The sequence below is a fragment of the Corvus hawaiiensis genome, chromosome 9, assembly GCF_020740725.1.
Source record: "Corvus hawaiiensis isolate bCorHaw1 chromosome 9, bCorHaw1.pri.cur, whole genome shotgun sequence".
In the NCBI taxonomy this organism is placed as follows: Eukaryota; Metazoa; Chordata; class Aves; order Passeriformes; family Corvidae; genus Corvus; species Corvus hawaiiensis.
The window spans coordinates 16,121,603-16,137,034 of record NC_063221.1 but is presented as its reverse complement, the minus strand read 5'-3'; the positions used below and the strand labels follow the sequence as shown (position 1 = coordinate 16,137,034).

General features: G+C 37.7%; 1 protein-coding gene across 9 annotated transcripts in view; it reads right to left on the bottom strand.

Moving 5' to 3' along the window:
• BCAR3 (BCAR3 adaptor protein, NSP family member) overlaps positions 1–15,432 on the bottom strand; it is a 93,921-nt gene that overhangs the window by 32,442 nt on the left and 46,047 nt on the right. For all 9 annotated transcript variants that reach the window (XM_048313013.1, XM_048313014.1, XM_048313011.1 and 6 more), the window contains one exon: positions 3,737–3,776. In XM_048313013.1, the coding sequence (XP_048168970.1) occupies positions 3,737–3,776 (40 nt within the window). The remainder of the gene's footprint in view (positions 1–3,736; positions 3,777–15,432) is intronic.

The window sequence follows — 15,432 nt, the reverse complement described above, 5'->3', positions numbered from 1 at the left end:
AATTTATTTTGCCTTTCCTCTGTTCCTTCTGAATACAAGGACTTAATTATATTATTTTCAGTGACCAGATTTCAGCAAGGAAAGGTTTGTTAAAAAGCGAATTGCTACACTCAGCTTCAAAGTTTACCATCAGTCTATCTGTTTGTAGTCACTATGGCCACAACAGACATCATGTTGTTGTTCTCACTGTGAACGAGCACACAACCAAAACCAGCACACTGAACCGTGTTACTCTTCCTCAAGCCCATATGAATTCTCCACGTTCTATTTACAGCACTGTCCAGTTCTGAAGAGATGCTGATCACTCTCCAGCAGGAACACATTCTAAACAAGTATTAATTACCTTTCTTATGGGACTCACGGGAAACTCCAGTAGCATGCTTGCACCACTGCAGAAACAGTGTTGATCTGCAACTGTGAAGCTGCATGGTCAGCTCTGTGCCCAGGTCTTTTTGTAAAATTACTTTTTAAATCTAGCTAGTTTAAAACCAGCTGCTTGTCTTGAAGGACAATAGGTATGACTGTGCAGCCTGAAAAGCGGAACAGTTATGAGAAAGGCACCTATCTGAATCTTTCAAAACAGCCACCTACAATGAGCGTGTCAGGGAGCAACAGGAGTGGGGCTGCTCCCTACGGGACGGTGACCTGGGAGCACAGGGTGGGCAAGGTACTCACAACAAGGTGCAGTCCCACAGCACCCAGATGCAACCAAGGTGAGCAGGGTGATCACACCAACAGGAGGTCACATTCCGGAGAGCCTCAGGCCAGAGAGGTAACAGGCCAGGTACAAAGTCTGTCCCGAGCTTCCCACACAGCACTTGGGAAACAGGACCAGGGGCAGGTGCACCCACTGAGCAACTCAGGAGGGGCCTGAAGGCCCCATCGTGATGCAGCCCTTGCTCAGTGGGTGTGGGTGGAGGTCCCAAGTGAGGCTGGCCAGGACACTCGAGAACAATTAGTGCCCTCAGGGCCCTGACACAGTACCATTTGCTCTGTTACCACTGTAACTCTTGGGTAGAATTGCCAGAAGCCAAATTACCCTAACACAAATTTGTGCCATGCATTACTTTCAAGATAATGCAATTCTTTCAAGGCAAATTAATCCGAAGTCACTCTTCTCTTTACAGCCTGAAGAGTAACATGAGAGAAACAAGAACCAGTATCAAGACTTTACAATTACAACATACAATCAGTTCCAGTGTTAGTTTTTATGTGAGTCATACACCACATATGCTTCATGCTCAAGTTTATATGTGTTTTCAATCAGTAAATCAACGCTTCTCTGTTGATAGACAATATTAACTATATTTTCCTGTGCACCAGAAATATAAATCTCTCATTCAGAACTTTCGTATTGTGAATCAGCAAAATACAATTCCCAAAAGTGCTCTTGTTGTTTTCTCCCTCTTCTCTTACTCTTTTCCATTTAAAGGTTGTTTTTTCTCCCACTGAAGCAACATCTGTCAAAGCCTACCTGCTAGTTCAAACTACGTATGTACAGATTATATACCAAAGAGACTTGTACAAATGGCAATGGTGGTATAAACATGCTACAGAAGTCTGTTTTTTCAGCTTCAGAAGGTTAGTGTTCTGCATTTTATACCTGACTTAACACTGCCACCATAATGTATTCGAGGATCTGGAAAACTTATAAACATTAATATAATAGTTACCATAGGGTAAGACAATGAACACATACTTGATAAAACTGAAGCCAACAAAGGGATCCAAGATCCTGTTGGTATGAATTCACCCACAACTTTACAGTTAGAGTTAACTGATAAACAAAGTACTGATGAGAGACTGCCTTTATTTATGATTGATTGATTTCTGTGTAATAACACATTTCTGGAATCAGTTTTGTTAGCAACACAGACTTTTACAGACAAAAAATGTTTTGGGGAGTTATAATTATTAGAAAGCAGTTTCTGCATATTTTTCAAAGTTGTAGTTTGAGATTTCTTGTCTAGAATTCCTGTTATAATACCACTAAACTAGGGTCCAAACTCACAGTTCACTAAAGGTAGGGATATAGACAGGAAAAACTGAAGAAGGAAGGAGAAGAGAAGGCATTGGTAACCCTTGTATTCTTCCTCTTAAGTCTCTTTTCCCCAGGCTTTCCTCCTCAACACCAAAGTTTTAATAACTAAGCTTAGCACCACTACTATTGAGAAGAGTCCAAGACAAGCTTCTACTAGAAAAGATGAGAAACCACATTTATAATACAGAACTTGCTGCAACAAGACAAGACACACATATTGATGAATTGGCACATGATACCTCTGCCTTCTACTTAGTCACATTATTAAAACTCTAGCAGCATACTCGGTACAGCACAGTGCAAGACACACAGTAAATTAAATACAGCAATTAACATGTCCGCGACTTTGTTGCCTCTGGCATCCCCTCCTGAGAAGTCTTTTGGCCTTCTCTTCTCTACTTTACCACATCCCAGCTTTAGGCTGGGATTGAGGCCAGGGACCTCACAACACTGAACTAACTACCTGTTAGAGCAGAAATCCAGCAGCTGTTCTGAGAGTCCTGTGGCAGCCACTTTTCCAGGGATCTTTGCATTCTGCTCTTCCCCTTCCCTTCCACAAAACCTTAATTCCTACATCTACCCCAACCCTAGACAGAAAGTGCAGCAAAGGACTCTGCCACACTTTCAGACAATTACTTTCCTCTGACAATCCCCTCTCAACACTGCATTACAATCTCCTAGTTTACTTCTTCAGTCAGCCTGAACCCTAACCTGGGCACCTCTTAATTTCCTTCAACTGTGAGCATCCACAGGGGGAATTCTAGCAGCAAAACGCCATTGAACTGGTTCTCCTCAGTCTCCTCCTCACCTGAACTTCTAACCTGTAGCAGAAATTCAGGTGTCTGAGAAATTCAGGCTATCCACATTAATAGCTGTAGAAATATCCTATGTTAAGGATAACCTGTGTTTATCTGACACTTCTCAGGAAACAGAAAAGGCAGGGAACAAAGCCCAACAATTAGAGAAGCCCATTGTTGAAACACATGAAATATCAGCAAGATTTTTGCAAGGTTCTGAGGAATAATATTCACTTAAACAAAACATGTTGAAAAGTACTAATGCAGTAAAAATTACAGCATTACAAGAGACTCCCAATACAGAATAACGTCCCTAGGGCTTCCTCCAAAGTCTCTCTGTTGCCAGTCTGGGATTGAGTTTTGAATATAATTTATGAATGTTCCAGGGTACTTTTTATTTACTCTTAACAAAATACTCACACTGATCATATACAGGACATCTCACAACAGGGGAGCAGAACTCACAACTTTTCCAGTATTCCAATTACTTTTTTGGACCAGAAGTGAATTTTTAACTGTAATTTTAGTAAGTATAATACTAAAAGTGTAAACCTAAATTTGACATTTTTATTATATTTTCAGACGTGATTCTTTACTTCCCCAGAAGTCCATAAACAAAAAATACAGCTTCTTTTAATCTGCTAACAAAAGCAAGAATTTAAACAGTCACCATGTAACTGTAAAGAAGCCCCAGTATAAAAATGCAACCTACACCCAAGGTACAATGCCCACAAGCATTTCACTGAAGCTTTAAGAAAACAGCCTGACACGTATAATTTGTTTCTCTGTGCCAAAAGATAGACAGCTGCCCTATTTACTGACAAATGACTGGAAATGCTCTGTCAGTGCTGGATATACACCAAATAAAATATTTTGAGGGTAAGAAACAGTACCTTACCTTAACATATTCCAATGTAGGATCCAGAATATTCTGATCTCTGTAAGAAAATGGTACCAGGAGAGAAAGGACAGAAGAAAAAACAAACAAAAAAATGGTGAGTCCAAATATAACCTCATACTGAAGAGATGCATTCATATGAGCAATATGCTACTAGTCACATTAAAATCCTCATTAAAAGCTGTGTGTTAGAGCTCGATGGCCTATGCTATCTAATTTTTAACAAATATATAAATCACTGATTTCTTCTAGGACAGGTAGTGGAGCCAGTAGTAATTAATTTGAGAAATAAAGTTAATTATACCATTTTAAGCAAAAAAAGTGAATCTTGACATTTCAACAGATGGCTGAAATACTTACTTTACACCTAAAACATTTGAAATAAATTTAAAAGAGTTCTCCCAATGGCTTGTGAATTTATATCTTTGCTTTTATGTTTTCCTGTTTAAGCTACTGCCTCTGATAGCATTGGGAGGGCACTGCTAACAGTAGTGAAATAGAAATAGAAAGTACTACATTCAATTTCTATATATATACAAAGAAAAAGTTCTCAAAATAATCATAATTTCAGCATCGCAACTATCTGAAAGCCAAATAATCATGTCCTTTCCCTAATATAAAAATAAAATATTTCATCATAGGTTTTCTATACAGACAGATAGCAAAGGGCACAGAAGCCTAAGTGAAGAGTACTGTTACAACTCTTTCCATAAAATAGATGTTTATTTTTATTTCTATTTCAAAGCATTTTGTGTATTTTTATTCGAGAACTAGCAGGTTAACAAAGTTTGCAGTACATGACTGGATGTTTTCTACAGAAACTAGGATGACATACATGGTGCTGCCCTTAAAGTTCAAACATGTAACTGGCACAATGAAAACCATGCAAACTTAGAGAGGATTGGGCACTCATTACAGCAATCAAGTTTGCCACTTGGACAACAGATACTCTAAATTTAGAAACAGGATCTTGTTTGGTGGAAGCTGTTACAAAGATGTAACACTGGAAACCTAATAAGCAGCTTCAGAAATGTAGAAATTGGGTTACATTGGAATTAATCAATCCAGAAAACAGTCTCTGAGTTCCCTGTGTTGTTTGAAAGTAACTGCATATCATCTGAAATGATATTATTATTTTATACTCAGTTTTTAGTCTGGTTCCCTAACATCTTTTAATCCAGAATACTGAGCCTTCCCCATAAAATTATGGTGTTCAACTGTTCAGGCTGTATAATGTATTACTCATTCACATTATCTCAGTACTTATCAAGGGTCAAGTTCCATTCTCAACTGATGTTTAAAAGAATAAAAAGCTGGAAAATTCAATGGAAATAGAATTTGGACCATTTGAAACTTTTTCCTATGCAATATACAAAGAAGAGTCAGCTTGGAAACTGTATGAGCATAAAGTATGTACAAGCATAGCAGAGAAGGGGTGAAGCACAGAGGAAAAAGAAAAGAAAGCTTCTAAACAGAAGAGACATTTTCTTTCTCAGCACTTTTCAATTTGACTGGGAAAAAAACCCCAACATTTTTAATCAGTTCAGCAAAGTCATTAAGCATGCCTGAATTCTTCTCACATTCAAATGATCTGTGGGAAGTTGTTCCAGTACCAAATGCTCCTGAAAAACTTTGCAGTTTAGTTCTTTGCTTGCCTGTGGAATCTTTCAGGACAAAGGGCCTACCAGCACTGCCTGTGCAACACACTCCAAAAGAACAAACCTGGTTACTCCAGCAGTGAGTATGTTTTGTTATGGTCTGCACTTACAACCTGCACTCCTGCAGATCAGCCTTCCTACAGACTCCTCTGTTCCCACCTTCTGCTACAAGGAAAATGATCTTTAGGACAGATCAAGAGAGGCAGAAAAGCTTTAAGATGAAACAGTTTATTTACTGTATATAAAGCAGGAAATCCAGAAGAGAGCAGAGAAAGATGTGCCCTACATTTCTTTCAACATCCACATGACAAAAGTGCTTTGAAAACGTTTGGCTTTGGGAAATGGATGGGGTAACAAGTATCTTCACAAGTACTGTAGTATTTTATCTGGTAAGCTGTCCCACAACAAAATGTACAAAACCCTGCAATTCACCATGAGTCATACAGAAAGATGTTTATGTTGGAGCCCTGTACATCTCAGATACCTTCCTCCCAGCTGATCCACTCCTCTCTCTCTCTCCCCATATTCCCTTGTTATCTAAGCCTTCATCTCTGTACAAATTTTTTGAAGTTATTTTCAAGGAATGGAACTTTCATTGTTGTGCAGCAACTAATAGTAAAGATTAACTACCGCATTTTCCTCTCATTCGATTCCACCACAATACTGTCACATTACATGCAGAAAACCAGATTAAGCAGTTAGCCCAAGTAACTAGAAGGCAACCAAATAAAACTAGCTCCTGAATCTTAGCTCTCTGTTAGCAATGATGATGTGTTTCTTTATGCCATGTGTTCCTGGTGAAGGAAATCTATAATGTCATGAAGTTAAGAAAAATATAAAAGCACATTTTTCGTTTCCATTTTCCCTCTCAAAGAATCTTAATAAAAAATGGTGAACCTACACTCACTTATTATATTAGAAGATCTGCAGGAAAAAAAAACAAACTTTCAGATGACTAACAGATCAGATGAAAGATAGTGGCCCCTTCTGCCATCTCTCAAAATCAATTTAACTGAAGGTTTGTTTCAATAATACTAAATTCTTATCTTTCATCAGATTTTATTACCTTTCAAGTAATGCTAATGTTTATCTTCATAATAAGCTTGACTTTATAGCTGTATCCATTTGCACCTGTTTACCTACAGCATTTATGTATTAGAGTCTGCACATAAGGCAACCAGTCCTGTGTAAACTGTGGGTTCACTGATTGGATTTCATTAAGTATTTTGGCTTCCTAATAATCAGATAAGACCTACTTCCATTCACATAAAAGGCATATTTAATACAGAATGATGCCCCTGGAACAGAGAAGTTTTCAGAATACCTCAAGTAGAGCTAAGTATGCAGTAGGACACACAGCATTGGCTTCATGCTCTTTCCATACTCCTTCTGTCACAGAGAGGAATTTAAGACTCCCACATCTATTTTGGGTATTCATATTGCTGCCACCTCTTGCTATCACCTCATTTTGTGACAAAACAAAATCCCCTTCCAGGACGTTTTTGCTCATAGGAACAAAAAAGAAGACAAAAAGCACCTGACTTGCTACATGTAATTAAGCCATTCTCCTGAGTAGCGCAAGTCCTCTGTTGACCCTCCTCCACACATACAAGGTCTGTGTGGAAACCACGGTAATGTAAACACTCCTTCAGCAATATCTGACCGCTAAAAGAAAGCATCACAATCTCAGCCCTCATGATTCTGAGGCTTTTTCTAGCCCAGAAACACATTCTCTCTAGAGACTGACATCTGAAAACACCTTTTTCAATGATGGCTGATCTTGCAGACATACAACCCTTTAATCTCTCCCTGGTAGTCCTTGGAAATGATCTCAATTTCTTTTCAGTCCAGCTTTAAGATACTTATCAAGATTCTCATGTGCTTTTTTTTTTTTTATGTATGGGTTTCTTGCTGATACAGCCAAGAAAATACACAGAGCTTGCAAACAAGTGTGCAGCTTCAGGAACTCCTGAAAAACATGAAGGTGAGACAACAAAAAACGTGAAGTTGCTCTTTTGCTTCCCTCTTCTTCTCTCCTTAGCAACATTTGTTGCAACAATGAAGAGTTTGGTGTCATACTGGTTGGCATTGACTGTCTAAGCAAGTACTGATACATTTGACCACTATGAGAAACAAAGTAATTTCTCAGAAAACAGTAATTATCATTGTATGAGGACCCGTTCAAAATATAACTAGAGCTGACTGAGATGAGAAAAGGGAATGGAATTCAGCTGGTACTGGATGCTATTTCTCCACTTCCCAACACCTCTAAATGACAGTCAAATGTGTGGGAAGAATTAAAAGATTTTTTTAGAAAAGTCCTTTTGAAGTTGTCACCATGAACAGTCACTGGTTAAAATGAAGAAAAAAAAAAAATCACTATAAGCAACTTGAATCATATTTCTGGTATGACAAACTAAATACTGTTATACTGCCAACTTCAAATCCTGCATGGATTTGAAGACAATGAGCAACCAAACGTGAAAATTGGGTAAAGAAAACTTTAACATCTGCATAACTAGTCACTCTTCTAAAATATTTGACAAAATTCTTACGTACTCAAAATCAATGCTGCAATTGAAAAGCTGAATCTTGGCGTTCAAGCCTCACATCCATTATTCAGTTCAGTGGGCACCAGAGAATAGCCAGAATCTCAGTAACTCAGACATAAACTGTTTTTCAGACTCTGCTGTTTATCCAATAGCTCTCTACATGACTTCAATAAAAAATCTTTAAGCAGATATCCTGTAATCTTTAGCTGCTTGATTCTATGAAAACCTCCACCTCTCCAACATTATACATTACCTCTTCTCATCATTGTTGCTATCAAAAATCCTGCAACATGCAGACCTTGACACACTAAGCCCTATTAAGCATCTGCTTTGTCCAGGCCCTTGGCATCCTCACAGACCAATCAGCTACAATTAAAAAATTAGCTGTGATAACTTTAACAAAATTTAAGTGCAGACACAACAGTAACATCAAGTTGCCCAAATCCTCATTATCATTCAACTCCCATATTACAACCATTCTTACAGTGGTGGAAACTGCTGAGTGGCCCTGAATCAGCTTTGTGCTACTTCACACTTTTGTAACTGGGAAAAACATTGGGACACACTGCCAGTATTTGATGTTTGTTTATTTTACAGTGACTTTTGCTGGGGACATTTTCAAAAGCATCCCCTTTCTACCCCGTTGAAAGACAAATCATGAGAAGAACTATCTTCTCAATTGTTCCAACACCAATAGTGCCAGTGCCAAATCTAAGTAAAGGCAGTAGAGGCTCAAAGGCAGCCTGAGGCCCTGAAAATGTACCAAGCTGTTGCATGGCTGCTAACACAGACAGAACTGCTGTAAAATGACCAGATGGGATCAAATACCTTCTTCAATTTGTGTCTTTGAAATCTCTCCATCTCTGTAGATTTTTGAAATACACACTACTTAAGTATGAAGGTGCAAGTTTAAGCATGCTGGACATGATGTGTTCCAGTACATGTAATGCAGACTGATGTTATTTCTACTGTAAACTAGAGTAAAAGGTCCACTGATTTTATCCCCCAGCAGCTTCTGCTTCTCACACGCACTCCTGCTACATTCCTAAGGGCATTCCACTCTTCTGTCTACAGCTGCACAGCACCATGGGCATGACTCATTCAAACACCAGTGGAAACAAGTGCAAAGTGCTATGACTAACTGTGTAATGACCTGCAGTTCACACAAGAACAGCAGGGACTCTTCGGTGATTAAAACTCAAGAAGAGATGCAACATACTTTTCCTTGAATTAAATGAAATCTCAACGTACTCCTACTTGTTCAGAATGTCCCAGCAGAGATAATGTTTCAGCCATTTACTTTTACCACTTCAATCTGCATCCCTCCAACTCACTCCGGTTTACCTATTGCAGCAGAAAAATCGACACCATTTTTTCTACCTTTTCCAAAAGACTGTTTCTGCACTACACACAGTACCAGTCTATACAACCTGTTCAAAAGCTCAGACTACACATATCCATTCTTTTTTCTCTATTTTCCTTAACATTTAGGTTTACCAGAGCCAAAACTATGTCCTTCAAAGCCCTTCTTAAACCTTTTATCCCAAGACCTATTCTGTCAAAGTAGTGGTTGGGCAGCAAGACTACTGCTTATCCAAAACAGACGCTGTTACTACAAAGTTGTTTATGTATGTGCTGTTGCCTGTTGACTTGTATCTTCAGCTGGCAACTCTTTACAGTGAGTGTTTTAGTTGCTGCACAGTTATCCCAAATCCAGCACCACAAAATTTTAAGTGTTCAAAATCAATATAACCTTACAAAATGAATATGCATACTCCAAAAACCCACAACAAATCTTCAGTAGAATCACAGTCTCCATTAATTAATCTGAAATGAATCTATTTCTAGGAACAGTTTATTCAAAAAGCATGGTTTTTCACTTGGCTAACATGTCTTTCAGGAATGTATATTTGGACTGAAGCATAGGAATGCTAATACTTTGCTTTGGCAAAGATGATAGTGGAAGAATTGTTCTCCCTGTCTATTCCCTTAGCCCAATTTCAAAAGCTCGTCACATCAGATGTGTCTCTGCACTGGATATGGCAAGTAAGCATTAGGAATATACTCCCCTATGTAACATTTAACTACTATTTAGGGCATAAAAGGGACAGAAAGGAAAATAAACATATTTTTTGAACATATGAACAGGAGGCAAGATGAGGAAGCAATATAGCACTTGGTACAAGTGAATAGGGCAATCCATAATATTTACAAAAGAGATCACAAAACATCAGAGCTAGGGAAGGAACTTTGGGTGTGATGGAAGGAGTAATTCAAGAAACTTTCCACTATATACAGTGTACTCCTCTCAAAGAAGAAAACAGCCAGAAAAAATCGAAGTTTTTGGGAAGTTTTTGAAAAATAACACTGACTAATTTTGATAGGGGCTTTGAGGGATTTGGGCTCAAGTTTACCTGGCAAGTCATTCATTAACAATAAGGTCATGATCCCACAATTAATTTCAAACAATGATACAACTGCATTCACCCCATAAGGCACTTCAATTCCTCTGCTCAGAAGGTGAAGAACTGTGATTTAATTAATCTCTAATACTGGAGGGATGGTTTCTCTTTTTGAGACATTTTGTCCTGTTTTCCTCATTTCCCCCTCCCAAGATCCCACATGGGCAGATTTCCAAAAATTGTCACCTGTAGCCAGTTTTCCAAAATCCCCATAAAAATCAAGAAGTGAAGCATTTGTTCTGCAGGTCTATGTTCACCAAGCAAAGAAAGAGGACGTGAGCATCAAATGGTAACAAAGGGGTGAAGTAGAACTTCACAACAGAAGAATCTGAACCCAACAATGGACAGAGGGGCTAAAAAGAAAAAGTAGACAAGCCAAAACAGAACCAACCCCTAGAGTTAAAGGATAAGAGGATTTGATACTGAATGTAAGCAGATAACATTAGCTATTCTCTGCTTATCCAAGACAGCATTCCTTCTACCACAAACATCTACCAGCTTTAGCAGATAGCTCTGCTCCACCTCTGAGACAGCAGAGTGCACACGAGAACAGGACACATCAACAGAAAGAATGGGAAAATTTGTGACAAAAAGCATGAAGTATTGGCAACATCTAAGGAACTCTTCCTTTTGAAAAACCTATGCATGGAAGAAGTCAATGAGATATTCAGTAGCCCCAAATTCGACACACTTGTGTTACTCTTATTAAAGCAACACAACAATATACTCACAAACAGTTTGGTTCAGGTCTCTTAAAACAAAGCTCATACTGAGAGATAGTTTTAGGCATTACACCAAAACCATAACTATTTTTACTTTCAAGATTTTGTGGTTTTACAGAAATTCCTCCCCACCCTATCCTAAAATTTAAAATGGAATCAAAGGTATTGAGCTTCCTGTTAATCTTGCAAATATTTTCATACCTGAAGAACTACACTGCATTCTATAAACAAAAAAAACCCCAGTATTACTCACTTTACTCCACACATGAAACATATAAAATACTTATTTTACTTGATATATTAAAGTCTTGATAAAAAATTATTTTAAGTTTCAAAGTGCACCTAACCATACAAGTGTACACACAGTATTAATTTTAAAAAGTAACACAAATTAAAATTGAAATTATTAAAAAAATAATGTTTTCAAAATCACTAGTTAGAACAAAATAAATGCTGTCTAAATACCTGATCCACCCCATTCTCCAAACCCAATGAAAAACAGAATTTGCAGCATCTGGAGAAGCAAAACAGGCTTCTGGCTGCAAATTCTGACAAGGATAAAGCAAACTCCTGAGTAGTGCTCTCCTCACCAAGAACAGCTTAGCCAACTCTTTTCTCTTATAATTCAACTCTCAATTCAAGGACTTCAGCAGGCCTCATCTATTGTGGTCATACCACTAAGAGAACAGGAAAAGTTTTGGGAACCAAGAATTCAGTCATTAATAGCTTTATACTTCAAGGCTCTATACTTCAAGACTAACCCTGTACCAACTTCCAAATGTACTGCTCTCCAAGGACAAGGTCCTGTAGAGAATAGTGAGCCTGCTCAGGTTTATGCTGATGAAGTTACCCTATTAATGTCAGTGGTATTAGTCAAGGCTAAAATTGAACATATTTTTATTTCTTCCTGGACAGTTATATGAGAAAAGTATGTGAGGATCATCCAGCCAAACATGCAGAGCCTTGAAGATCAGAAATTCAGAAGAGAACAGAACATCCTAAACAACCCGATAAACTAATCTCCTCTGGAATAACTCTCTGCTACAACAGTATGAAGTCCAGTTCTAGCTGAGAGCACTTCATCTGAAACAGCTGACATAGAAAAGAAGTAAAATGTCTTCTGACCAGTACTCAAGAGACTGAAGTCTAGCGAAATATGCAGTCACACAAACCACACTCTCAGAACTACAGAAAATGTGTTCTTTGCACCTGTGTGTAGATAATTAGGGCCAGCCTATAAAATACACTTTAGTTTACAAGTAATTTATCACATTTTCATCTTTTGCAATAAGGTTCAATGAGCACTGGAAGATGTTAGAGCTACTGGTCTGCCCACTTCTTTAGTGAAAGAATCAAGCTAATCAAAATCTTTTCTTCCATGGCTCCCCACACCCACCAGATTGAATTTTTCTTTTTTAACATGCTTGAACCATGTCAAAAAAATGCTGTATATGGACAGTTCACACTTGAGATCCTGGCAGAGTAAAAAAAACTGTTATGCCTTGTCTACCTACAAAAATGAATAGTTTGTAGCCACATCAATAAAGAAGTAGTGTTGTAAATACAATCACAATCAGGACTTAAAGCATAGCCAGGAATTTACTGGGCTTGAGAACAGAAAACTAAAACAGAAGCAAAGAAGAAAAGATTAAAATTATATCTCTGTAGTTACAACTCTACACTTCAAATTCATACACAGTTAAAACTAAAGCTTCAGAAACAGGAAGAAAAAAAATCGAATTCTGACCAGCTGGTAGGTCAGAACCTCTCATGAACAGTGATAAAGCACCCAGGGTATTATACATTATTTAGAGAAATGCACAAGTATTTTGATTTCAGGCCAGTTTGAACAATACAACCCTACTGTTTATCAGTGACTCCATTTTTCAAATGTCTGTATAGACAAAGAATGGAATTTGAACAAAAAATTGTCTTTACAAGCACAAGCAGATGAAACAGCTACTGGAAAGAGAGCCAGTAAACAAATTAAACCAGCACGTATTCACAAACATCCTGTATAATGTGAAACAGTCAGTGAAAATTAATGTCAACTTTGTTTTAAGGCTTTAATTATCATGAAAACTTAGAGTGATCATTTCTGGCAGATGGTGTGTTTCAACACTTCCTAGGGGTAGGCTCAGCAAAGGGAAGATAGTGATTTAATGGAAATGTGTGACCACACAGTTTCTCCCCAAACACCCAAAGCTCTATTCTACAGACTCCTATACTACACATACAGGGTGAAGACAAAATTAATTCATTTTTCTTTCTTTCAAATACTAAACTTGTATTTTATGTATACATGTACTTTTAGCAGTTAAGTATCTTTTTTAAAAAGTCTGAATTGAACACTAAGGCTTTTGAAACACTAAGGGCTTTAAAATAAGCATGTAACTCTACAAACTGCATTAAAAAATTAATAAACTTATTTCTAAGAAATTGTGTCTAGCTTTGATTTTATTACTGTGCTAGATTGTCCATTCTAAAATCTACATTAAATTCTTTCAAAGCATCATGCCCATCAACAACATCAACTCTGTGCAAATCCAGATCCTATTTCTGACCTCTTTACAATATCACACTGGAGCTGCTATTAAACTAAATTTCACTTAATTTTGTTGCAAACCTTGTTTATTTCAACAGGAATACAGGCTATTTGCAGGCAATAGAGGAATTGCCAGTACTAAGAAAGGAGTATCTTTTCTTTCCTTCACTGTCTTTTAACTGATTGTGAAGATCACATATCTTTATTAGCCTGACTCCCTGACAACACAATGTTGAACCTATCATACCACTTGCATTACTTCTCTCCCCACATAACAACCTTGGAACCTGTTTGACAGTGGGGTATCAAAGACACATTTCTTTCTCACAGTGTTCTGTGATCCTTGTATCTTGCAATAGTACTAATTTCAACTCAAACCTTCAACTCAAACTGGAGAAAAAAATCTTCAGAATATGCCTCATGATCCTCTCCTCTTTCCTTGGTATGTGGTTTGGCTACCAATAAAGTGACAAGTGTCAGCATGAGAGAACAAGAGATGGCCTCAAGTTGCACCAAGGGAGCTTTAGACTATTAGGAATCCATTTATTAGGAAATTTTTTTCCACAAAAAGGACTGCCCAGAGAAGTGGTGGAGTTACCATCTCTGAAAGTGTTCAAAAAACGTTTGGATATGGCACTTGAGGACATAATTTAGTGGTGAACATGGCAGTGGGGAATTTAGGAACAGAGAATACTACAGCTGTCAGCTTACAGTCCAAGAAGCAATCACTTGTTCTGCTATCTCTTGCAATCACACTGCGTCATGAAACAGAGAGCACGGTATCAGTACTGGAATCTAGTTTTGCTTCGGGATATTTGCAAAAGTCTTTGCTCTATTCCATCTTCTTAACAATGTCTCAGAAATTCCTTGCATCTCTACAATGAGATAACATTCAAGTATGTTTATATCACAGCCAGTACCAGACCCACAGAGATAACTACTGTGTTAACCCAAGACTACCTGAATACTGCTGACATCCAGCTGAAATGGCACAGAATGTCAAAACAGGCCTTTGACAGTTGCCTTTATCATTACACTCAAACTTACTGCAATAGTGATAATTCTGCAATGCTTTTAGGTCCTGTTTATTTGAGGGACATTTGGCTGCATTTATGAAAAAGCATGAAAACGCCACAAGTCTGCTAAACTTTAATGTCATTCATGAAGAACTATGATCATCCAAGTGCATTGGAAATTCTGGGTTTGCTGATGGCAGCCACAAGACATGGGCCAAAAAAGAAAAAGCTACTGCTTCTAGCAGTGATGGGAATTTGAACAATTTTCTTTTAAATAAAGGTATCATAATACAAGGCAAAGCTCAATAAAGGTAACCCGTGGACCACGTGTCAAGGAGAAATTACAATTAAACTTTATTTGGGTTTAATTATCAATGTCAGATAATAAAGAACATTACACAAAAGCAGCTTTAGTTTTACATGCTAAAATGAGAATTCTCTTTTAAAAGTGAAGTTCTTCACTTTCAAGAGTGAATTCTATTTTAGCTAATAAAACTACCTTTCAAGAGCTCAGCTGATTCTAATTTTGGCCATTTAATTACTTCCAAGACACTCTCAAACTCAGATGTAAGCTTTCTCAAGAAAGAAAACTTTTTTCCCCTTGAACTAACTAACTAGCAGAGATGTACATTCACAAACCAAGAAGAGAACACAATCTTATTGCACTGAAAATTGACAATATAATTTCTCCAAGTTATCAGAAGAATTTCAGAATCAGAAGAATTCCATTAGGGAATGACA